Raw genomic sequence first — 26,083 nt, 5'->3', positions numbered from 1 at the left:
AAGTGCAAGTCTTGCTAGATTTCGGAGTGCGGGAACGCATTTGTAGTAGTAATATTTTGCAGGTTCTGAACACAACTTTTATCTATAAAAATTTATTATTATGATGTCCCAACCATAAAATCATTTTTTATTTTTTTATTTGTTAGTATAATACACAATTAATACGATATATAGATAATTTTACGATAATTTTCGAAATAAAGCAGTAAAGTTCTATACTGTCGTATTTTTTTGATGACTAATTCAATTTACAACAACTTGTTTTGAAAATTCATGTTCAATCAGCTGCTCATATGCATCTACCTTGATAATTGTGATATGTTTGAAATCAACAAAAAAATAAGCTGTGTTCCTTTACTTACCTGAGGTTACCATTTTAACCATTTGTTACCATTTTTAACCTGCAAAGCGTTCCTTAACCCCGAAAAGTGGCAAAACAGGAAGCAATTTTTAAGAGAGTGAGAGGGGAGAGAGAGCGAAAATGGCTTTCTCTTCTACCACAGGCTACCAGCAAAATTTCTGCAGGTAGAAAATGGCAGAACTGATTTTTCGACTTTTGTTTGACGATTATTTCACAAAATGGACTAAAACCCGAAGAACACTGACAACACTAACACTGACAACACTAAATTAAATCCACTCGATTTCAACTGTCAAATCCATAGGCTAAACGTCAAATGAAATCCAATTGATTTCAGATGAGATTTCATTTGACGTTTGAGCATTAATTCGCTTAGCGTCGTATCACTTTGAGTCGTGGTTTTCTGGAACGTATCAACGACGCAAAACGAGGCCTTGGTGTATTTATTTTAGATGGGCAAACTGCGATAGAATAATTCTTTATTTGCTCTTTAGTTAGCATTAGTAGCAGGATGTGCTAACATTTTTATTATTAAGCAATATATTTGTAATTTTACGTATGTTTTTTGGGTCGAATTCAACTTACAAAAAATTCTTTTGACGTTTCAAATTCGATCAGATATGCTGATGCATCTACCTTGGTAATTGTACTATGAACAAAAATCAGCTGACTGCCATTTAAAACCTCCAAAATGTATATCTAAATTCAATAAGATTTGTGCTGGATTTATTAAATCCAGTCGAGGATTTATGGCTAGTCTAAATGAGCTATTAGATCGAGTTCCCTACTAAAGCAAATTCATAAAATTTATTATGGAACTCGATCTACGAACGCATAATTTCATGATATTTGTTCAATGAAATCTTTCTAGTGTGGAACGGGACATATTTTCGTAAAAATTTCTAATAAAATTCACGCTAGTGTGGACCGGGACAAAGAGACCGTTTTATTTGTCCCATTCCACACTTGAGCTATTTCATTGCAAAAATTTCATTTTCTAGATCGAGTTCCGCAGTAGCGTAATATTTCATGAAAGTTTTGCAAATAAATCGCTCTAGTACAAACCCGTTCGTGGGTATTGATTTGGTTACGAAGTTTTTCGGCAAATCACACACACGCGACCCGAACGCAAAGTAAGAGAGCAAATGTTTTGATTTTTTTACTTCAGTCTTGTACTGAATTTCATGCAAGCAGGTTGATGCCGCTTTATTTGTTTATTTTTGGGTACACAGAAAAGATTTTGCAGTTGTACAGCAAATATGAGGAGGGAAGAATTTGAAAATGATTTTTGTTTTGTATTAATATTTTTAATGACGCAGAATGCCTCGTCTGCAATGCAACAATAAAAAATGTATGTATGCTTAGAAAGTCTTAAAAAATCATTTTTATATACAATTTGTTTTTTCTCTCAAAAAAATTAACATATGAAGAAAAATACTTTTCAAATTATGAAGTTATTTATATTATTTTTAATTTAAGTCATACAAAGCGAACGCGCCAACAATATATTTTTCATTTCACACTCAATATGAAAATCATCACCCTGTTCTGTCAGTGTAATTTTACCCACACATAAACAATTTAAGCGCTCGCTCTTCTTGGTCGGCTGTGCTCTAGTGTAGATCGTGACATTTATATTTTCTTTTATTTTCATGTAAAAATTTCAGTGAAATTACTCTACTGTGGACCAGAACTTTCGATGTATTACTGTCGAAAATAATTGGCTTGCGCCGTTTTTTCAGGATTTGACGGCGGCAATTTGAGCCGACAAAATCGACTGCGGTCTCTGCGTAAAAAGTAGCGGCTCACCGCCGGTTGGACTCTGATAGAAAGGTATTTACGTAGCGCACGTAGCGCGTAAAAAACGGTAAAAATCATTTTCATAAGAAATTAAAAAGTATTTTTGTTCACAAAAAAATATTTAAACCTCACGAAATATGACTTTCAATGGTTTTAAAATTACCTTCGAAATGTCGAATGGAAGAACATTTGATATATATATTTCGTATTGTTCAGTAAAGAATTTAAGTTTTGAATTCTTTAAACATTCTGTCTTTAACAAACTGCCCAATGAGCTGAAGAATAATGGCGAACTACGTTATTATTGGGTTGGTAAGTATGAAGCTTAATATTACACAAAAATCAGAAAGGAAAGGATAATTTCGTTCATTATCAGATCAAAGGCTCACTTTGAATTGCTTTGCTGATAGGCAATATAAATGCCGTAATGCATTATTTTCTTGGGGGACGGATTGAGTCGGTTGAGTATTTGACCCGAAGTTTACTGAACCGACCCCAAGAAGTACATGTGGTAAAAACATACGAAAATATCCGAGTCCAGGCCCAAATCTGGATATTTGGTAAATAATGCAAATTATTATAATTCTTTAAAACAAATATTGGAGCAATTTTAGTTTATTATAAAAAAAGAGATTTCTGCAGATGAAGATATTGCTGCGCTATCTGAACCCATACAGGCAAATTTGGTTTCGTTTGAAAGCTTATATCAATAGTTGATTAGTGGAAGGACCTACTGTGCGTAAGTTTTAGTACAAAAGCCTGTTTTTGGAAAACCCTTGTGGTAAAATTTTAACACTTTAGCCTTTTAAATAACCGGTCACAAAGAGCATCCCATACTTAGCGCAAGAAAAATGCATTCCCGTAATCAGCACAACACCTAAAAATGAAAAAAAAAACTAAAAATAATTCATACCCACCTATATTTCATTATTTCTAGATAATCATGGTGATAAAATCGATATTGTCGAGCCTTGTGATTACCATACCCTTTTTGATATGGCATGTTCTGAATTTCTCCATGTATATGTTGGTCTAAAGAAGTCTTCATTCACTCAAATGGACCTTCCACCTCAACCGACACCAAGCATCTCTCACAAAGAAAGAGATCGATATTATTCCGATGAGGATCCGAAGCCAAAATTTCTTAAGATTACCTACAAATTATTGAATGGAACAAAATTCACTAGATATTTTGACATATGTTACACACTCTTCATAAACGATTACCTATTCTATGATCTCAAGCAGTACAGTAATAAACTACGTTATTATTGGATTGGTAAGTTCAAAATAGCAAGTACATAAAAACATTTTTCAAATATACTTGAAAATTTTATTTTAAATAAAAATACCACACAAATTAGATGAAAACGAGCGTATAGTGAAACGCCAGCAGCTTTGATACCGTTAAAGAAACACTGACTTAGGGACATTTCTTTTAACTATTGGATGGATTTGAAAACGCAAAATAAATCAATTTGGAGGCATTAAAAGTTAATGACAGGAAGGTACTCCTTGAAATTTAATGATCACTTTCAACTTTAAGTTAACCCGAGACACTATAAATCTGTTCGAAAATCCAAACCATAACAAAAGAAGACTTATAATAATGATCGTTAGACTATGATTGATATCATATAACAAAACACTTGGAATTTGTCTGGGTTTCTCTAAAGTGCACTTTAAGAATAATACCGATATTGTAATACGTTATTGAAATTATTTTGTTTGTAGAGGAAGCGATACTTATTCTTAAAAATTGGAAAGCCCCGTTCCAAAATATGTAAAATTAACAAAGATAGTAAAACAGTGTTTTTAGATATAATTTGTGTTTCCGAACCTGCAAATATAGCTTGCTTTGAATTATATATCAGAGTTGTGGAAGGTCTATGATAGTACTTTATAAAATCAATAAAAATTTTCTTTTTGCGCATTTTTACCAATTCATAGGTCAATTGTGGATAGCAGCTCAACTGTAGTTGCGTTGCCAGAATAGAAAGTAATAAGTGAAACGACAAAAATTGTTGTCAAATTCATTCATTATCAGTTTTTCAAACCTTCAGCTATTAATTTAATTTTAAAAAAGGAATGCATTTCAATGCGGAATAGGAAATTTCTAATACAAAAATTGCTGTGTGCAACGCTACTGGAGTTAGGTTGCTATCCATAATCGACTACTAGGTAAAGTCTACGACCCCATAATCTTTACAACGCTATATTTTCTTCTTTAGATGACCACGGTGATACAGTTGATATTGTCGACATTAGCGATTATCATGCATGTAGAGGGGCTAGATCAGTTACATCAGTACCTCATATATACATTGTTCCTACGCATCCATCAACAATAGAAAAAGACAATCTCGCCACAACAACTAATAATACTACGTCCAAAACAGTTAATCCTACGGCTGCTCCATGTCAAGTACCAATGGCTAATTCGAGTGTGAAATGCGACTCGTGCGTTATGGAACCTATTGTTGGGCTTCGTTACAAGTGTACTCAATGTCCCAACTACGATCACCTGATGATACTCAAACCCAGTGTAGATGGTGAAAAGGCCAAAGAAAGAGATCGTTACGAAGAATGTGGACATGTTCATCAAAGTTTCTTAACTCATTTCTATGAAATGATGAATAATTTAGTTAAGGACTTTGGGAAAGTAGAAACCGCCACGGCAGGTACTACTAAAATTCCAACAGAAAATATTAATCAAGACTCCAATGGCAAGATAACCTTGGAATCTACTACAAATACGGGGGGACAAAATGTCGATGCAATTTCTGTAAAGGAAGGAATAATTGAAGGCAAAGTTGAAACTTTGGCAACCAAGGAATCTGATGGTGCCATAGAACCAATTGATTGCGAAGAAAAGGAAAAGGCAACAGCAGTCACTGGAGATGGCACATCAAATAACAGAATTGATAGTGTCACTACCAATACCAAAATTCCAGAAAAAACTATTGATCATGATTTAATTTTGAAAACATTAGCTGAAGCCGCAAATGTTGTTGCACTACAAGGAGTCCAAGAGAAATCATCTAAAATTGCAAACAAAGTTATACATGAAACTCTTTCGGGTGAAGTTGTTGTCGAGGTGGTTACACGTCGATCTGCTGCTAATCTACGTGAACAGGGAAAAACTTCTCATCAGGGCAATGATACATTAAAATCCATGAATGTTTCAAATACAACAACACATTCGTCTAAATCAACTGAAAATAATGGAGAGCCAAAGAAAAAGATAACGAGAATGATTTAACAACAGCGTTTCGAAAGCAATATTAAATAATCCATTCTAGCAACATCAGCTGTCACTACAGCCTCTACTGATGCCACAACAACAACACCCACAACTTTAAATAATTTGCATGTTTTCAATTTCACTGCCAGCAAAACATGAAAAAGAAACCGCCACCCTATTTGTTGTTTAAAATCCTGGTAAGTTTGAATAGCAGCATAACTTTTGAATACCCATAATATTTAAAATCTTTATTTTAGATGAACGCATCAACAATTCTGTACATTCCATGCTGTTAATGGGTTTCATCAATGAGGATGGTTGGTTAACTAAATTGTTGGAAAGTGTTAATGGCAATATTCCCGATGCTATTACTAAAATTTCGGCTAATCAACGTAACAGTCGTAATGTTTGATTCTTAGTTTAAAAATCCACAAATGAATTTTATGTTTGTTTTAATGTTTATCATTATTTTTAATTCAATTTAATACATATTTTTATATCCCACTCAATATTACAGAATATATCATAACCTATACTAAAATATTTAATGACAGCAAGCATTTCAAATTTTTCCATTGCAAAAAAATTGCGGATGCGTCTTTGTCGGCTTTCACACAGTGTCGTTTTGACGACACAGTTTCCGTTTTGATGTTCATTCGTAGATGTTATCAGGGTGGGAAGAAAACGTACGAAAAAGTACTGTTGATGTAAATTCATACACAAAATTATTATTTTATTACAGTAATGATGTTTTTCATCAGAATCAATATATACACATATTTTGTTATCTCTATTTCAACATACAGTTAGTCAACTATATTATTGCAAACGATGAATTTTTAAAAATTTAGATATTTAATTAGGAATTACTACAAGTAATTCTTTCAATAATGTTGGGCTTTTTGTAAATATGTGTTGATTTACTTGTTAGTGACAACATCAAGCCAATAAATGCAGAAATCGGTCGGAAATAACAATAGCAGCGGGCAAAATGGATAGGTACCTGGTTTTTGTGGTGTCAACTAAATAATTGCAAAATGATTGAATGTGCAATAAAATCGTGGGATTTCCCCGCGATTTTTTCCAATTAAGGATTTTTATGACTTTTATGGTATGTGGACATGTAGATCCATAATTTTTTATCATAAATAAATTATTGTGTGTGTAACATAGACGATATATTCAGAAAAAGAAAAAGTCTGGTAAAGGGTTGCGGAAAATATGCTACATTTGGTCTATTCCAATTATAATAATGGTAAGTCCGAAAGAGAAATCCTTAAAGTCACCTCTCGTAAGCTGAGAAGTGTATACAACATCATTTACCGCGCCGAGAAAGAAGACAGGCTGAAACTGAAGGCGTTACAAGGCAGAACCAAAATAGTAACCACGCGAATTTGACAGGAGAATGATTAAAGAAATTGACGAAAGAACCCAAAGCAGCACCAGAAAATTGATTTTTTTAATTAAAAATGATTTTGAAATAAGTGTGTCACATGGAAAAGTGCTACATTATAACAAGCACTCATCACGAGTGACTAGGTAAAAACCATTGCCCTTCCAGCACAATATATTGAAACTATTCAGACTTGTTACAGACAACTTTTCACGCCATCGTTATATTTTCTAATGAAACTAAAATTATGCTGTACTATCACGATGGGTCTCAAAAAGTATTGCGAAAACCCCTTTACAGCCATGGAAAACAAAAATTTAATACATGCCGTAAAGTTCTGAATACTGTTATTTATGGTATGGGGTTGTATACCAAGCAGTGACGTTGGTAACATCCAGATTTTGGAGGAAACAATGACAGAGGATGTTTATTTAGATGTTTCAAAACATGATTTAACCAAAATCGTCAAGAAATTTAGGCCTGTTGGCCCTGAAAATTAAAACAAATTGCAATATAAGTACTATCAAGACAACGCCCCTACGCATAAATCTAATTTATGTAGGACTTGGTTGTTATACAACTGTACCAAAGTCATTAACACCCCTTCCCAATGTCTAGATATTAACCCCATCGACAATTCATGGGTACACCTGAAGGAAAAAGTCGAGAATAGGCCGCCCACTAACCTGGGGGACTAAATAAAATGCAATAAGGAAGAATGGCAAAAAATACCATTGGAATATGACATTACGAAACTTATTTATTATATTCAGATACGTTTACAAGCTGTTTCTGATGCCAAAGGTGGGCATGCAAAATATTAGAACCAACTTTTCGAAAAATACCGTAAAAGACTGAAAAGTTGTGAATTTTGCAATTCTTTAGTTGACAGTGCAAATAATGAGTTGTTTTCATTTTTGTTAATTTTAAGAAAATGTTTAGTGAAATTTAGCTGCTTTTTTATTATATTATTAAACATCTGTAGGAATTATAATTGGTCTGTTCCAGTACTGCAAGAATCTACTAATTTTTACTATTTTTTCCGATAACATAAAGGAAAAAGTGTTATCGTAGTAAAAAATAGTAGATTCTTGCAGGTTCTGGAACAGAGCAACTGTTAACAAAAATATTAAAAATTTTTGGTCTGTTCCAGTACTGCAAGAATCTACTAATTTTTACTATTTTTTTCCGATAACATAAAGGAAAAAATCGAAGTAAAAATTAGTAGCTTCTTGCAGATTCTGGAACAGAGCATATATTTTTTATACCAATTAAATGATGTTTTATTTCAAATTTTAGCTGTGTTCCAGAACTAACAAGTTTTTACAATTTTTACGACTTTTACACATTTTACTCCAAAAACCGTTCCCGTACACAAAAAAAGTTGTAAAATGTTCACTTCTCTTTAAACAAAAATGGCGCTGAATGACGCTCTCTTTAAAAACTTTTTACACGACAAATTTGGGCGAGTAAAAAAATAGTAACATGGTTGCCGGCGTCTGATTGGCTGATACGCCGACTTTGACATTTGTTCCAGTTTTTTTGACGTATTTTCCATTTTTCCGTTCCCGAACTATTTCAAAAAACTTGTGTGTGACAACAAATTGTTTGCAGTTCTCTCTTTTACGAGTTTTACTATTAAAAAGTACGGGAACGAAGCTTTTGTAATAATTTTGGTTTTGCAATAATTAAGTTGACTAACTGTATTTCATAAAGGGCGAAACCTATAACTCCGCGTGTTGCGTGTGCGTTCAAAAATACAAAAACAAAATACATGTACTTCAATTTGAAATACATGTATTTTGTTTTTGTATTTTTGAACGCACACGCAACACGCAGAGTTATAGGTTTCGCCCTAAAACATTTTTGCACATTCGGTACATAAATAGGTAAAGATTGGCACAAAAATCCCGCAAAAATGCAACCCTGCTTACAAAAAATACGAATGAAACGAAAACGGAGAGCAAGAAATGACGTCGTCTCCTTTACGAAAGTACACTGTGTGAAAGCCGACTTTTTTGAACACCTTTTATATGAAGGTAAAGCCTTCAAAAAATGTAATTGTGGTAGTAAAATATTTGCTGTGTTCCAGACCTGCAAGAAGCTACTATTTTTTACTACGATAAAATTTTTTCCTTTATGTTATCGAAAAAAATAGTAAACATTAAGCTGGGTACACATTGTCAGTTTTGAATGACAGCTTTGTTGTTGCTTGCTAGTGTGACCGTTCATTTTCGGCATTCATCATGCAACCACAAAATATTTTGTGGTTGCTGGACGGTTGGACCGTTATCGATAATTGCAAAAAATCGTCATTCAAAACTGACAATGTGTACTGTACTTTAGTAGATTCTTGCAGTACTGGAACAGACCAATTGTGTATGTATTGAATTTTTCGAACTGTCCCTGTCATGTGTAAACGCTGGGTAATGCGGAGGAAGACTCGTTTGTGATATGTTTAGAAGAGTCGCCAGAGGTTACGTTTTTCTCCCGACAAAGGAGTCATTTATGATCAGAAAATGAGCTCATATTCCAGCTTCCAGTCGGATCAAAGAAGACTCGAGTTTGATTAAAAATTTCAAAGAATGCTGTGTTTTGGGCATAAATTGGGATTTTGGGCCCATACCTACATACGTCCGTATACCCAGGGCGTGTGTGGTGAAAAAAGTAGAACACATGTATTCTTATGAGAACTACCGAAATACGTCGAGCGTATACTTTTTGTAAGTTGAAAAAATTTAACTTTGACAGAACGTTATTTTTTGCATGTGTGTGTGTGTGTTTTGTATTTTAAAAACAAAAGCCCAACAAAACATGAAATACAATTCATTGCAAAGGAAAATTATTTGTTTTACAAATGAAAATATTTAAGTAAGTTTCGGTCGCGGATTTTGTGTTTTAAATGTGATTTTGGACTCAACGTATATGGGTAATACGGACGCTCAGAGAGCGTTGTTGTGGTAGGTTGGTGACAATTTTTTGTACGTCGCGCTGAGAATTAGGTATAGCTGTTACAGAAAATTATCGGTTCGCGCCGTGTTTTTGGTATTTGACGGCGGCGATTTAAGTCGACAAATTCGGCGGCTCGACTCGTAAAAAAAGAGCAGCGCGCCGTCGATTTTCAGCCGACTCTGATAAAAAGTAATTCGCGTACCGCGTAGAAACGGTAAAATTAATTTTCATAAGAAATTAAAAAATATTTTTTGTTCACAAAAAAAAACCTATTCGAAATATGACTTTCAAAGGTTTTAAGATTACCTTCGATTTGTCGAATGGAACAACATTTCATGTATATATTTTATGTTATTCTAAAATGGATTTTGATTTTCTATCATTTAAACGTCGTGTCCTGTTCAAACTGCCCAATGAGCTGAAGAATAAAGGCGAACTACGTTATTATTGGGTTGGTAAGTATGATGTTTAATATTAAAGAAAAATTAGAAAGAAAGGGCTAAGATAATTTCGTGCATAATCATATCAAATGTTCACTTTGAATTGCTTTGCTGATGGTGATAGGCAATGAAAATGTGGTAATGCATTATTTTCTTGGGGACGATGTCGGTTAGTCGAAGGTCACGCTAGAGTGGTTTTCGTGAAACTTTTACTTATTTAGTCCCGGGCCACACTAAGAGTAATTTCACTGAAATTTTGACATGAAAGTAAAAGAAAATGTATAATAAAACGGTCTGTTGGTTTCATACGAATAATGCAACAAAGCAAAATTGCAGAACACATGAAACCGTGTACACTAGTTTCTTGAAATTATGATTTTTTCCAAAAAAATGCAAAGTTTCATGTCAAAATTTCATTGAAATTACTCTAGTATGGCCCGGGACTTATAGATCGAGTTCTTCACTACAGTAACTTCATGATGTTACTCTAGTATGAAACTCGACCTAGGAACCCTTGATTTCACGATATTGTTTCAACAAAAACTCCCTAATGTGACTAAGGACTCCGAAAATTCCATTGTTTTATTTTTTTTTTTTTTTTATTTATTTAACGTTATAGTAACAAAGCACATTTTGCCATCTAGTTACACAAAACAACAGAAATTATACTACTCTGAGATCAAAAAACTTAATAATATAATAAAAAATAAAATTTAGAAATATGCTACTAATAAATTGAATTGAAAATAATGAAACTTAATAGTAAAATAAATAATAAAATTTATAAATATAATAAGAGTAAATTGCATTGAAAATTATGAAATATTAGCAAAAATAAAAAGGGGATATAATCCCAGTATTTCACTTAAACTACTCACAATATACATTAATGAAAATTGAAACAATTCAGACTTATACGATTTCCCTAACATTACAACGCAATAAAAATGTTAACTTTAAAATCCCAGTTTTGCAACGTAAAGAAAAAAAAAAATAAAAACACAGTTAAATTTGAATTTCATTAGCTCGAACATAAGCAACAAACTTCCTCTTAAAAGTACAGGAAGAAAAACTAAACGTTTTAAGCTCAGGCGGTAGGACATTAAACACACGCGCAATTCTTACAAAAAAAGTCTTTTCCAAAATCGGTGTCATCCTTGGAATCACAAATTGTAAGTTTCTGACCGATCTACCAACAGAGAATAAATTCACAACAGTCTTAGGCACTTGCAATTTAAACATTTTATAAAAGAAACAAAGATTCCTAACATTTACAAAATTTTTAAAACTACAACCAAGAAATTCTCCTACAAAGGACGAAACATGCTGACGCCAACCTAAAGAGTAAACATAACGTATAACTCTATTGAACAGCAACCGCAATTTACGCAACACATAACCACAACTACCACTATACACTTCGAGGCCATACAGAAAAATAGGCATTATAAGTGCATGAACCACACGAGTTTTTATATTTCGAGGCAAGACGATGTCCAACGAGTACAACTTTCGCAGAGCAAAGTTAACTTTAGACGAAACTAAACTTACATGAGCCTCAAATGTTAATTTATTGTCCAACATAATTCCCAAGCAATTTAACTTGCTTACAACATCTATAGCTTTATTATAGATGGAAACTGAAATTGCGTCATCGGCTATGTTGCCAAAAAACATGCACTGAGTTTTCTCAGTATTTATCTTCAAGCCATTCGAAGTCATCCACTCCACCAACAAACTAACTGTAAAATTAATGGTGCTCTGAAGAACATCCATAAAGACGAAATCACCTAAAAACAATAATTGAATGTCATCTGCAAATGCAAAAGACAAACAGTTTGTACAGTTAACACGACTAAACAAATCATTAATATACATTATGAATAACAAGGGACCCAGCACTGAACCCTGAGGTTTTAAGGCCCGGCTACTTAAAAAAATACAATTTAGAATTTTTTTCTTTTTTTTTTGTCTGTCCATATGAAACGGATCGCCTTATTTTATTGTGGCGCACCAAATGTGTGTTGACCTTAACATGTTTGACGTCATACGCTACGTCAAACATTAAGACGTACCTAGTGGCAACAATGTTATTGACATCACAGACATTTTTGCATTCACTAACACATATGTGTATGTGAATGTCAAATTGGATCTGCACATCACAGTGATCATTTAATAAAAACTAGCAAACAGAGCGGACGCAAAAGAAAAGAAAAAAAAAATAAATAATTGATATTAAAATATATCACCACAAGGACAAATAATTTTTGAAGTCCACGACATAACCTTCCATAAAGGTAATTGCAGACTTTAGTGATCAGTGATACATTACAACAGGACCTCGGCTAACAAAGCAAAGTTTTAACTCGATTGTTTTTGCATTTGCATTTCTATGCATGGTAAGACATCTCCACATAAAACCGGTGTTTCCTGAATGTGAACAAAATGTTTTTCTTTATTTTTTTTTCAAAATGTGTAGCGACATCCAAAAACATTCATGTGTGGACAGTGCCTACAAAAACATTTATTGGATTTGTGGAATTATTAATGAATTTGAGGAAAGTGTACCCTGGATGTTATAATGCACACAATCATCCGAGTGCCAAAATGACCTTGCAGCTAATTTTGGAATGTTGATGGCGAGTTCCATATTCAAGTGCAAAGAATCCAAATCCTTCCCAGCATTAAATCATACTCCTCAACATAACCATACAAACAATTTATGCGGTGATGTATTAATGAAATTAAAATGTAGTGATTTGTGGAAATTTAGAATATTATAATGTGGAAATTTTAGACATCATAAAACTTTTACAAAATAGTTTCGTTCCACTTAAAATTTTGCCATTTCCATAAAAATTAACCTGCTGCAAATAACGGTTCATAAACGACATATTTACATATTGTTAAATATGTAATACATATGTATGTATACATAATTTTTTTTTGACTTATTGAATTTTTGCTTTCTCTGAATTTCTTGCGCTTTCTGTACATAACGGTACTTAGTTGACCTTCATGTACATACATAATTAGACATACATATTTTTTTTTAGATTTCTTTTTTGTAAACAACATCCCGTTAGGAATTAAGAATAGTTTAGAGTTTTTGTAAAAGAAGATGAGTGTCAAATATTAGAACACAACCCAGCAAACATTTTTAGACCTGACCCAAATATAATATTTTTATGGGTATTTTTTTCGAGTGCTAGATTATTGAGCTCAATCATCAGGCTTTCTAATTAGACTTTTTGGTTAGTGCGATTGCACAAAATGGGGTTATTGTTTTAAACAATATTTTTGACATTTAGCCTTTTTCTATTTTCATCTTTTTTTTTTAATTTTTATTTTATGTTTAATTAATTTAATAATTATTGCAAATATGCATTTAATTTTCAAATTTTAAATTTAATTATTTTTCCTAATCTTATTATGAATTATGTTCAATAAAATGAATTTTGTTATGAATATGAAATGCTAAACTGACTTCGCATTTAAAGGAATGTTGGGTAACCAAGGCTTTTAGGATTTGAAGGTCACATTAAGGGACATTGTAAATTAAAGGTACATACAATGTCATAGGCGACAGGGTGGGACAAGTGTACCTCGGTATGACATTAGACCTCGTCATACCACAAATGGTCACAGGTAAGATACAACAATGACTCACAATTGACCTTGTGCAATATAATTTAAAATCAACTCTACTTTTAATAAACGTTTGGTTTCCGTGGCATGGAATGTTTATTTAAATATGTTCGCGCGCTGAAGAATAACGGGTTGAGAACTTACCTCCTGGATGAGCTAGCCAGGCAAATTTGTTATCTTACCATGCCCAAACCGACCTCGTATATTTTTCATACATTTTTATTCGATTTTATGCTTATATTTTATTCAGCGGATAGCCGGCGCGTAACATATATGGCGCCCAACGAAATACATTTTGTGTATTTTGACCTTTTGATTTTAAATTATTTTTGCACTTTTTTTTCGAAAAATCAGTTCTTTGAACAAATAAAAAAAAATTCTGAGTCATTGATTGGATCTTATTAACGATTGTTTTAATTGAATCATATACAGGTGATTTCTTTTGGAACATTTTAGTGACATATTTGTTCTTTTCCTATTTATGGATATTTTTATCATTTTTATAAGACCTTTTTACTGGGATCTGTATACCCTTGGTAAAATTGACTATAAAATGACATAAATTGAAATAAATAGATCCGTATTCAGATTTCTATATTTAAATGCCTAGATCTTTTTATCTTTTGATGAGGAATTTAGAGTCCAGACTGACGACTAAGAGTAGTTCAGTTTATGTTGCATAAAGGATTCATTTCTAGGTAAATCGATTTTGTCTTGACTTTTCCTTCAGACTTTTGTCTGGTCTTTTATAAGATATTGGACAATAGACGCTGGTCAATGTTAGGACATAAGGCTAAAGCATTAGAGTAATAAAAATAGAACAGCAGATTTCTGAATATAAATTAATTTCTCTTTGAGTCATCAATTAATTTCTTCATTTGGGAGATAGTGATGAGCCAAAGACATATAGAATAGACAGTATACTTCGGTATCTTTGCAATTCTTTTGAGTGTGACCTGAAGACTTATTAGTATAGTTACTCAACATTCCTTGAAATTTTATGAAATATTTTCGATTTATTTGAAAACTTTAATACATTTAAAGTTATTTTCTGACATATTTTTTTGAAATATGAGCAAACGTGTTACACGATCGACTTCAAGTACATCAAGTAATCGTTCACTAAATACACCATTTTCCAGTACCAGAGGTAGAGGTTCTCCAACTACTAGGATTTACAATAGAACTAGTAGTGCAGGACTTTTCAGTACAAAAGCTAATTCTAAAAATATTTTAAATACTTCTGCTACTTCCACTAGAGGTCGAGGTAAATCATTATTTTTATCTATTGAGTCAGAAGATACTGATTCGTCTGAAGACTTAATTAATCCAACAAATATGGCGTCAGAAGAAAATAACGAGGGATCTGGTAGACCTCCTCCACCATTGACAAAACGACCTGATAATCAGGACCTTGACTCACAGTCACTCCTTTTATATTTCCGAGAAGTTATGAGGGAAACTCAGGAAGAATTTAGGAGAGAAATTAGCTCGATTCGACAGACATTAAGCCAACCTACGGGTTCTAGAGCGACTTCTGAGAACAGAATTGATGGGGACTTACCTTCTCCAAATACGAGCATACCTTCAAACTTTTCTTCTGGATTTTCGAAAAATCTTAAAGATTGGAATATCACATACAATGGTACAGGTAGTGTTTCGGACTTCTTATTTAAAATAGATACCCTTACCGAAAGGTCTCAGTGCCCATATGATCATTTAATGGCAAATTTTCAAGTTTTCCTGAGTGGAAAAGCTGATGAGTGGTACTGGATGTACACAAAACAGAATCCAGGTTTAACCTACCCTCAGCTCAAAGCTGCCATGACCCGCGAATTTGGAAATCTTGAAAGTGATCATGAGGTAATTATAAGGATGTCTACTCGTAAGCAACATTCTAAAGAATGTTATGATGACTTTCATTCAGTAATAGTCCAAATGAACCAACGGCTTGGTCAACCATTACCTGATACTTCAGTAATAGACATTATTAAGAAAAATTTGAATACTGACCTTAAGATTATGCTTTTCATAGCTAACCCAAAGGATTTAAGTGAGCTTAGGGACATTGCTAGGAAGGCCGAAAAGGTACTTCAAGAAAATAGATCCCAAATTACACGACCTGGACATGTAAATGAGATTTCGGTTGAAAATATTTCCGACGATTCTGATGAAGAACCCGATCCACAAATAGAGGCATTGAGGGTAACCAGACCTCAAAATAAGCGAGATTATTCTGGCATTAAATGTTGGAATTGCCTTCAAATGGGGCATAGTTATATTTACTGTCCCGATGAATCAAGACATATTTTTTGTTTCAAATGTGGAAATAGGGGAGTAACCACACCGAAGTGTACGAATGCACATAATTTAAACTTCCGTCGGAGCGAGAAGTTAACCGGGGACTCTCGTTCTCCGAAATAAATCCCGAGTCAGATTTTAAGTCAGAAGAAAATATTCCACAGGAACATTTGTCTTCTGAACAACATTCACAGTCGAAATATGAAACTAAACTTGAAATTATACAGCCTTCGTGGCAGATTTTAAAATGTAGAGAGAGGTACAAGAAGAGAAAAATATTTAGAAAAGCTATCGAATCATCATTCTTATCGACTTCTAATGATGGTAGACCATATGCCAGGATTACAATATTTGATTATGACCTTCTATGTTTGCTAGACTCTGGGGCAAATGTATCTGTTTTAGGAAAGGGTAGCTTAGACTTTATAAAGAAAAACAATATTAAATTGGAAAGATTTAGATCTAAAATTTCAACAGCAAATGGTACGAAGAATGAAGTTCTTGGTTTTTGTTCACTTCCAGTGATATTTAAAGGTGTGAAGAAAAATATCGTCTTTTATATAGTTCCGACCTTATCTCAAGAGGGATATCTTGGAGTGGATTTTTGGAGAGCATATGCTCTTGCTCCCAAGATTATACCCGACATTTCAAGTTTGGAGATAAAAGAAAATAAAGACGCTTTATTTCACGACCTCACCCCAGAACAAAAACTTGAACTCGACACCAGAATTTTAGACTTCCCATCTTTCGAAAAGTTAGGGCTTGGTTGCACAAAACTTATTGAGCATCATATTGACACTGGAGATGCAACTCCTGTCAAATCCAAGCATTACCCCCTTTCGCCCCCTAGACAAGCAGAAGTTTACGAGGAGTTAGATCGACTTTTAGACCTCGGTGTAATAGAGGAATCAAACTCTCCTTGGTGTAGTCCCATAGTTACAGTTAGGAAGCCTGGGAAAATAAGACTTTGTCTTGATTGTAGGAAGTTGAATTCCTTAACTAAAAAGGATTCCTACCCACTTCCTCATATCAACGGCTTATTGAGTCGTCTTCAAGACACTCATTATATAACTGGGATAGACCTTAAAGACGCTTATTTTCAAATAAAATTGTCTGAGACCTCTAAAGAAAAGACAGCCTTTGCAGTACCAGGGCGACCTCTTTATCAATATAAAGTAATGCCTTTCGGTGTTTGCAATGGACCTCAGACTATGAGCCGTCTTATGGACAAAACTATACCTTCAAGGATAAGAGACCGAGTCTTTATTTATTTAGACGACCTCCTCGTGTGTAGTCCTGACTTTGAAAGCCATATGACCTTATTAGCCGAAGTAGCTCAGTGCCTAAAATCAGCTGGCCTTACAATTAATGTGAAAAAGAGCAACTTTTGTCAACGAGAGATAAAATATCTTGGTTATAGGATAGGAGGTGGAATTTTGAAAGTTGACCCCGACAAAGTCGAGGCTATTGTTAACTTCCCTCTCCCAAAGACCCCACGCCAAGTTAGACGTTTTGTTGGCATGGCTAATTGGTATCGTGCATTCATCGATAATTTTTCTGACCTTTCTGGACCTCTAACTGATTGCCTTCAAAAGTCAAATAAACCTTTTAAACTCACACCAGAAGCCATTGACTCCTTCTCTAAATTAAAAGCGGCCTTATCAAGCGCGCCCGTATTGGCTCAGCCAGACTTTAATAGAGAATTTGTAGTTCAGTGTGATGCGTCACGAGTAGGGGTAGGCGGTGTTCTCTATCAAGTCGACGATGATGGAAAAGAACACCCAATTGCTTTCGTGTCACAAAAACTGAATAAGGCTCAACGCAATTATACAGTGACAGAGCTTGAATGCCTTGCAGCCATCACTTGTGTACAGCGTTTCAGACCTTATATTGAAGGACTTCCTTTCAAAATTGTGACCGACCACTCAAGCCTCAAATGGCTCATGAGTCAAAAGGACCTCTCTGGTAGACTTGCTAGATGGAGCCTCAAGCTCCAAGGTTTTGACTTTAAGATGGAGCATAGGAAAGGTACGTTAAACGTAGTTCCAGACACTCTATCAAGATTTGATGTCGATGAACTCGACCTTAATTTAGCTCCACCTGACATAGACCTTACGTCACCCGAATTTGACAGCCCTGATTATTCGAAACTGAAAAATAACATTCTGGAAAATAAAGAATCATTACCTGACCTTCGTGTTTCTAATAATGTGATCCACAAAAGAGTTAAATTTCGTGATGGAGAAGAAACCGAAGAGAGTCTTTGGAGGATATGGCTACCCCAGACCTTGACTCATGACATTATTAATAAAGCTCATGAAGAAGGTTGCCATGGAGGTTACCACAAAACACTCTATAGACTGAGACAAAAATTCTTTTGGCCACGGATGGCACGTGATGTTAAAGACTTTATCAGGAAATGTGATGATTGTAAGATGATTAAGCCGAATAATCGGATCTCTAGACCACCAATGGGTGAACAATTTATTACTTTTAGACCTTTTCAGAGGTTATACTGTGATTTCTTGGGTCCTTACCCATGTAGTAAGTCGAAAAATTGTCAGTTGTTCATTGTGGTTGATCATCTTACTAAATTTATTTTTCTGAAGCCTATGAGATCGGCCACTTCTATAAACGTCATTGACTTCTTCCAGAATGAGCTCTTTTGCACTTTCGGTGTTCCACAATATGTCCACAGTGACAATGGTAGACAGTTTGTCTCCAAAGAGATGCAAGACTTCTTTTCACTTTTTGGAATCACCCACATAACAACAGGTTTTTACTCTCCGCAGGCGAATGCCTCCGAAAGAGCAAATAGAGAGATTATTTCGAAGATTAGACTTTTCCTTAAAGATGAGTCTGACCATACAAATTGGGATAGAGACATTTATAAAATTTTATCGGTACTACGCAGTGATTATCATTCTGCCATTCAGACTTCACCATATTTTGCAGCATTTGGTCAAAATATGATTTTGCATGGTTCGACATATTCAATTTTAAATCAATTAAATATGATAAACGATGATACCAGAGTTCAAAATGCAGACCGACTACAAAATATACGTGATAAAATCCGAAAGAATCTTGACCTAGCTCATGAGAAAGCTGCCAAGACCTATAATACTAGAGTCAGACCGATTAATTTTGTTGAAGGACAGGAAGTCTTTAGGGTAAATCACTCACAAAGTGATTTTAAAAATGCTATTAATGCGAAATTTAATCCAAAATATGTCAAATGCCGAATTCGGAAGAAAATAGGTAATGCCCTATATGACATTGAAGACCTTAAGGGAAATTACATAGGTAAATACCATGCTTCGGATCTTCGAGCATAGCATAGCCATATTTCTGACTTTAGTAGAGCCCGGCTTCGTGGGTCGAGCCACACGTTTTTTCGGCTATCCTGCCTGTTCGTTCTACGATCATAGATCTAGAGACGAAGCAGTTTTGAAACGGATCGCCTTATTTTATTGTGGCGCACCAAATGTGTGTTGACCTTAACATGTTTGACGTCATACGCTACGTCAAACATTAAGACGTACCTAGTGGCAACAATGTTATTGACATCACAGACATTTTTGCATTCACTAACACATATGTGTATGTGAATGTCAAATTGGATCTGCACATCACAGTGATCATTTAATAAAAACTAGCAAACAGAGCGGACGCAAAAGAAAAGAAAAAAAAATAAATAATTGATATTAAAATATATCACCACAAGGACAAATAATTTTTGAAGTCCACGACATAACCTTCCATAAAGGTAATTGCAGACTTTAGTGATCAGTGATACATTACAACAGGACCTCGGCTAACAAAGCAAAGTTTTAACTCGATTGTTTTTGCATTTGCATTTCTATGCATGGTAAGACATCTCCACATAAAACCGGTGTTTCCTGAATGTGAACAAAATGTTTTTCTTTATTTTTTTTTTCAAAATGTGTAGCGACATCCAAAAACATTCATGTGTGGACAGTGCCTACAAAAACATTTATTGGATTTGTGGAATTATTAATGAATTTGAGGAAAGTGTACCCTGGATGTTATAATGCACACAATCATCCGAGTGCCAAAATGACCTTGCAGCTAATTTTGGAATGTTGATGGCGAGTTCCATATTCAAGTGCAAAGAATCCAAATCCTTCCCAGCATTAAATCATACTCCTCAACATAACCATACAAACAATTTATGCGGTGATGTATTAATGAAATTAAAATGTAGTGATTTGTGGAAATTTAGAATATTATAATGTGGAAATTTTAGACATCATAAAACTTTTACAAAATAGTTTCGTTCCACTTAAAATTTTGCCATTTCCATAAAAATTAACCTGCTGCAAATAACGGTTCATAAACGACATATTTACATATTGTTAAATATGTAATACATATGTATGTATACATAATTTTTTTTTGACTTATTGAATTTTTGCTTTCTCTGAATTTCTTGCGCTTTCTGTACATAACGGTACTTAGTTGACCTTCATGTACATACATAATTAGACATACATATTTTTTTTAGATTTCTTTTTTGTAAACAACATCCCGTTAGGAATTAAGAATAGTTTAGAGTTTTTGTAAAAGAAGATGAGTGTCAAATATTAGAACACAACCCAGCAAACATTTTTAGACCTGACCCAAATATAATATTTTTATGGGTATTTTTTTCGAGTGCTAGATTATTGAGCTCAATCATCAGGCTTTCTAATTAGAATTTTTGGTTAGTGCGATTGCACAAAATGGGGTTATTGTTTTAAACAATATTTTTGACATTTAGCCTTTTTCTATTTTCATCTTTTTTTTTTAATTTTTATTTTATGTTTAATTAATTTAATAATTATTGCAAATATGCATTTAATTTTCAAATTTTAAATTTAATTATTTTTCCTAATCTTATTATGAATTATGTTCAATAAAATGAATTTTGTTATGAATATGAAATGCTAAACTGACTTCGCATTTAAAGGAATGTTGGGTAACCAAGGCTTTTAGGATTTGAAGGTCACATTAAGGGACATTGTAAATTAAAGGTACATACAATGTCATAGGCGACAGGGTGGGACAAGTGTACCTCGGTATGACATTAGACCTCGTCATACCACAAATGGTCACAGGTAAGATACAACAATGACTCACAATTGACCTTGTGCAATATAATTTAAAATCAACTCTACTTTTAATAAACGTTTGGTTTCCGTGGCATGGAATGTTTATTTAAATATGTTCGCGCGCTGAAGAATAACGGGTTGAGAACTTACCTCCTGGATGAGCTAGCCAGGCAAATTTGTTATCTTACCATGCCCAAACCGACCTCGTATATTTTTCATACATTTTTATTCGATTTTATGCTTATATTTTATTCAGCGGATAGCCGGCGCGTAACACATAGTATAAAGTTTTTAATCCCGGCGGTAGGCCGGCTCTTTATATATGATAGTGTATTCCGTAAGCTTCCCAATGGTATCCATATTATCATTATCCGTTCAATGTCGGGAAGTATGGCCTCGAAATTTAAAAGAAGAAACGGTTTTCAGCCGTTGTACTCAAGAATTCAAGAAGTACATGTGGTAAAAACATCTGGGACTGGATTCTTGTTCTATGAAAATTTGAAATGAAAAATATTTCCTTTGTAATTTTTTTTGTCATTTAACAGTTTTTTCATGGTACAATAATACAGGTAGCATTATCATGCCAGCTGATGGTAACATAATGTGTCAACTGCATCATGGTACAAATACACAGGTAGCCGCATCGGCAATTGTTGGCAACATAAGATGTCAAAATTTGACATCAATTGAATGCAATTGACACATTATGTTACCATCAGCTGACACGATAATGCTACCTGTATTATTGTACCATGAACTGCATTGAATTGATGTCAAATTTTGACACCTTATGTTACCAACAATTGCCGATGCGGCTACCTGTGTATTAGTACCATGAGTTTTTTCCTTTTTAAAAGTTTTCATTTCACTTTTTCATAGAAGCAGAATTGAGCCCCTGGACTTGATCATTTTTGGATCATATGAAAAAAATACCTATAATTTCTTCAAATATACAACAAATCTTTTGATATTGTTGCGCTACTTGGTTTTTTGTTTAACCCGATACAGGCAAATTTGATTTCGTTAGAAAGCTTATAACAATGTATATTCAGTAGGTGGGTTACTTGAAGGACTTATACCAGACCGTAAGTTATAGCCCAAAAGCCTGTTTTTGGAACAGGATTTCTCTTTTTTTAAATCTACGTTTAGCTGGAAAGTTTAAAACTTTTCAAAATGGTTAGGACATCCCAGCGAAAGTCCACACTTTCCGAGATATCGGCCTTTAAAAATTCGCATGTTCAACACCGGTTATCTACACTAATTCGGTTTTTGTAGCCAGACTTTCGGTTCAAATAACCGGTCACGAAATGTATCCCATAATCAGCGCAAGAAAAATGCTTTTCCGTAATGAGCGCAACAATATCTACCGCAGCAAAAATTACAAAATTGCGTACTATACGTCAAATAAATCCTCAAAAACGTTAACGTTGTAAAATAGCTATCATATAAACGGGCTATTAAGTCCATATATGCCTTCAACTAACTGTATTTCATTCTTTTTAGATACTCATGGTGATAATATCGATATTGTTGATCCATATGATTACTACGCCCTTCTTGAAATGGCATGCTCTGAATTTTCCCAAGTATATGTTGGTCTAAAGAAGTCTTCAATCACTCAAATGGACGTTCCACCTCAACCGATACCGAACAAACCTCACCAACAGCAATCGTACGGGTTCTTTCGTACCGGATTGACCCAAAACCAAAGTGTTTCCGCCAGCGGCTGTAAACCCAACATCAAACAAAATCCCAATTGTGACTACGAACAGCCAAACTTTATTAAGATTACCTACCACTTGTTGAATGGAACAACATTCACCAGATATTTTGACACTAGATTTTTTGACACTATATATTTTGACAAATACAACATGGAGAATTACCTATTCCAAGATCTCAATCAGCTACACAGTCATAAACTACGTTATTATTGGATTGGTAAGTTCAAAATAGGAAGTGAATTAAAAACATTTTTCAAATATACTTGAACATATTATTTTAAATAAAAATACCACACAAATTAGATAAAGACGAGCGTATTGTGAAATGACAAAAATCTTGATACCCTTAGAAACACTGGCTCAGGGCCATTATTGGATGTTTTCTTTTAGTATTGGATGGATTTGAGAACGCAAAATAAATCAATTTGGAGATATTAAAATGAACACATTAAAAGTTAATGAGAATAAGGTATTCCTTGAAATTTAAAGATAGCTTTTAACTTTAAGTTAACCCAGGACGCTAAAAATCTGTTCGAAAAATCCAAACTATAACAAAAGAAGACTTAGATTAGATTTCAAACTTTGATTGATTGTCTGCGTTTCTTTAAAGTGCTTTGTAAGAATAATACCGATATTATAATACGTTAATGAAATTAGAAAGAGAGGGTATTCTAAAAAAAGTTGGCAAAAACCCATTAAAATTAACATAAATAAATCCTATATATATATATATATATATATATATATATATATATATATATATATATATATATATATATATATATATAATATCGTCAGTGAGACTCAGTAAAGATAATGACTTCGAAATTGAATATTAAAAACTTATGGTGTTGTGGGTTACGGCTTTGGGCATTTCAGGTGAGGTTATAAGGAATTTTCATATACAGGGTTATCATGAATATTTCCCTCGGAATTTTCCGCGAGGAAAATAATTTTAAAAAGTGAAATTACTTTAAAATCAGTATTTTAAAAATTTGAAAACTACTTGAATCACTTAATTATGCAATATTCTTGCTGAATTGACAAAAATATTCCCTTTTTGGACTTAAATATGGAAATAAAAAATTATGAAATTGGGGAAAGGGAAAAATTCCGCGCGGAATTTTTATTCATGATAACCCTGATAATGAATGGAGTTTGATTTGTCATTTTCAACCATTGAACTAGAAAAACTCACATTGTCTTTAGATATAATTTGTGTTCCAGAACCTGCAAGTTTCGCTAACGTTGAATTATATATCAGAGTTGTGGAACGGCTATGATGGTACTTCATAAAATCATTAAAATTTTTCTTTCTGCGCATATTAACCAATTTATTCTTTCTAAAAAAACCTTTATTTCCAACACGATATTTTTCTTCTTTAGATAGCCATGGTGATGAAGTTGATATTGTCGAAAGTAGCGATTATAAAGCATGTAGGAAAGCGACATCTATACCACATATATACATTGTCCCTGCGAGTCCATCAACAATTGAAAATTAAATAATCCACATCAGTCTCTGCTAATGCCACAGCAACAACACACACAACTTTAAATAATTTGAATGTTTTCAATTTCACTGCCAGCAAAATATGTGAAAAATAAAGCGCCACCATATCTGTTTTTCATCCTGGTAAGTTTAAAGAGCACCATAACTTTTTAATACCCATAATATTTAAAATCTTTATTTTAGATGAACGCATCAACAATTCTGTACATTCCGTGCTGTTAATGGGTTTCAACAACGAAGGTGAATGGCTAACTAAATTGCTGGAAAGTGTTAATGGCAATTTTCACGATACTAAACAAAACAACAAAAACATTTCGGACACACAAAGTTAATTTTTAATTCTTAGTGAATGAATGAATGAATTTTTTTCTTTATTTTAAAGCTTATCATTATTTAAAATTCAATTTATTTCATATTATTTTTAATATCCAAGCCAAGGCAGTTTGCCTTCTTAATCAAGCCTTGAAGGCAGCCTATATTACAGAAAATATCTTAACCTTTACTATTCTAATTAGTAAACTAGACTAAACCATAATCTTAAAATAAAATATTGGATATAATAAAATATTGAAAAGATTTTAGCTGGGAGGTTAAACAAATGCAGCGTGTGACAGTGGACATGCAGGGCAGATGTTGGGAAGCGGTCTTATCAATATTAATTGTGGCGGTTGCATCGACCGGATCTTAACTGGGACAAAACCTCTCATGTTTGCCATACAAGATGGCGTTCTTCTTCCGCGTACGTCATTCACACTGTATCTTTGTACTGCCTGCAAAACTGCATCAGTGTGAATACTATTCAGTTCTGCCTGAATGCAGGATCATATTTAGGTTTTCGGTTGTTCCCTAGGACCTAAAGCGGAGTACACACGATCAGTTTTGCTCAAATAATCGGTTGCTTGCCAGTGTGGCCGTTCACTTTTGTCAGTCATCAGGCAACCACAAAATATTTTGTGGTTGCTGGACGGTTGGGCAGTTATCGATAATTCCGAAAAATCGACAGTCAAAACTGATCGTGTGTACCCCGCTTTACGGACGGGCACACTATCATTCATGTTGGATGCCAAGCCGTCAGTCAAATTATAAAATTTGCTAAATAAACATGGGCGCTGACAACCTCAAAAAAATACACATTACATTAGGCGAGTTTACGTGCGGCAATTTTTCTCGTTCCCTTTTAAACTTGCCTCTTGCATTTATACAAAGCAATTCTGTTCCGACAAGTTTTGTTTTAAAAACAATGAAAATAATGTCAAATACTAAAAATATAAAAGGTATTGCCTGAAAATTGCCGGTACGAGCAATTTTTTCCATTTCCATTCCCCTTACGTGTCTCTCCTACAAACAGAGACTTGCCGCAAGTAAACTCACCTAATGTAAATTGGGACGAACATACAAATAAAAAACGTACATTGCATTATTTTGCCATCGCCACTATGTCCCTGTTTATACAGGGAAAGTTGATGGGAAAGAAAATTGAGTTTATGGGCGAGGGAGTAGAGAGGAATAGGAGGGGGTACACACACCTCTGTACTGGCAAATTCTGTTTTGTTTCGTTTTTCTTCGTATACAACCTGAAGCTGGCTGCAG

At 33.9% G+C, this 26,083-nt stretch overlaps 2 protein-coding genes across 5 annotated transcripts in view; both read left to right on the top strand.

Annotated features, from left to right (window-relative positions):
• The first annotated feature begins 2,055 nt into the window (after positions 1-2,055).
• Positions 2,056-24,854, top strand: LOC141393868 (uncharacterized). 3 transcript variants are annotated; one of them, XM_073967465.1, is made up of 4 exons: positions 2,056-2,194; positions 3,099-3,440; positions 4,393-5,602; positions 5,663-5,946. In XM_073967465.1, exons 2-3 carry the CDS (start codon positions 3,158-3,160, stop codon positions 5,421-5,423), a joined length of 1,314 nt encoding a protein of 437 aa, XP_073823566.1. In that variant the 5' UTR covers positions 2,056-2,194; positions 3,099-3,157; the 3' UTR covers positions 5,424-5,602; positions 5,663-5,946. The 3 variants fall into 3 exon arrangements, with proteins under 3 accessions (XP_073823566.1, XP_073823563.1, XP_073823564.1); XM_073967462.1 differs by having other exon boundaries at positions 2,169-2,473; XM_073967463.1 differs by lacking the exon at positions 5,663-5,946 and adding an exon at positions 24,677-24,854 and having other exon boundaries at positions 2,179-2,473.
• Positions 9,854-26,083, top strand: part of LOC141393866 (uncharacterized) — an 84,642-nt gene continuing 68,412 nt past the window's right edge. The window contains exon 1 of one of the 2 annotated variants that reach the window (XM_073967457.1): positions 9,854-10,205. In XM_073967457.1, coding sequence (XP_073823558.1) covers positions 10,031-10,205 — 175 coding nt within the window. In that variant the 5' untranslated portion in view covers positions 9,854-10,030. The remainder of the gene's footprint in view (positions 10,206-26,083) is intronic. The other variant, XM_073967456.1, reaches the window with a different exon arrangement.

The sequence above is a fragment of the Musca autumnalis genome, unplaced genomic scaffold (assembly GCF_047663935.1).
Source record: "Musca autumnalis isolate F117 unplaced genomic scaffold, ASM4766393v1 scaffold_2, whole genome shotgun sequence".
Taxonomy (NCBI): Eukaryota; Metazoa; Arthropoda; class Insecta; order Diptera; family Muscidae; genus Musca; species Musca autumnalis.
This window is presented reverse-complemented; position numbering and strand designations above follow the sequence as displayed.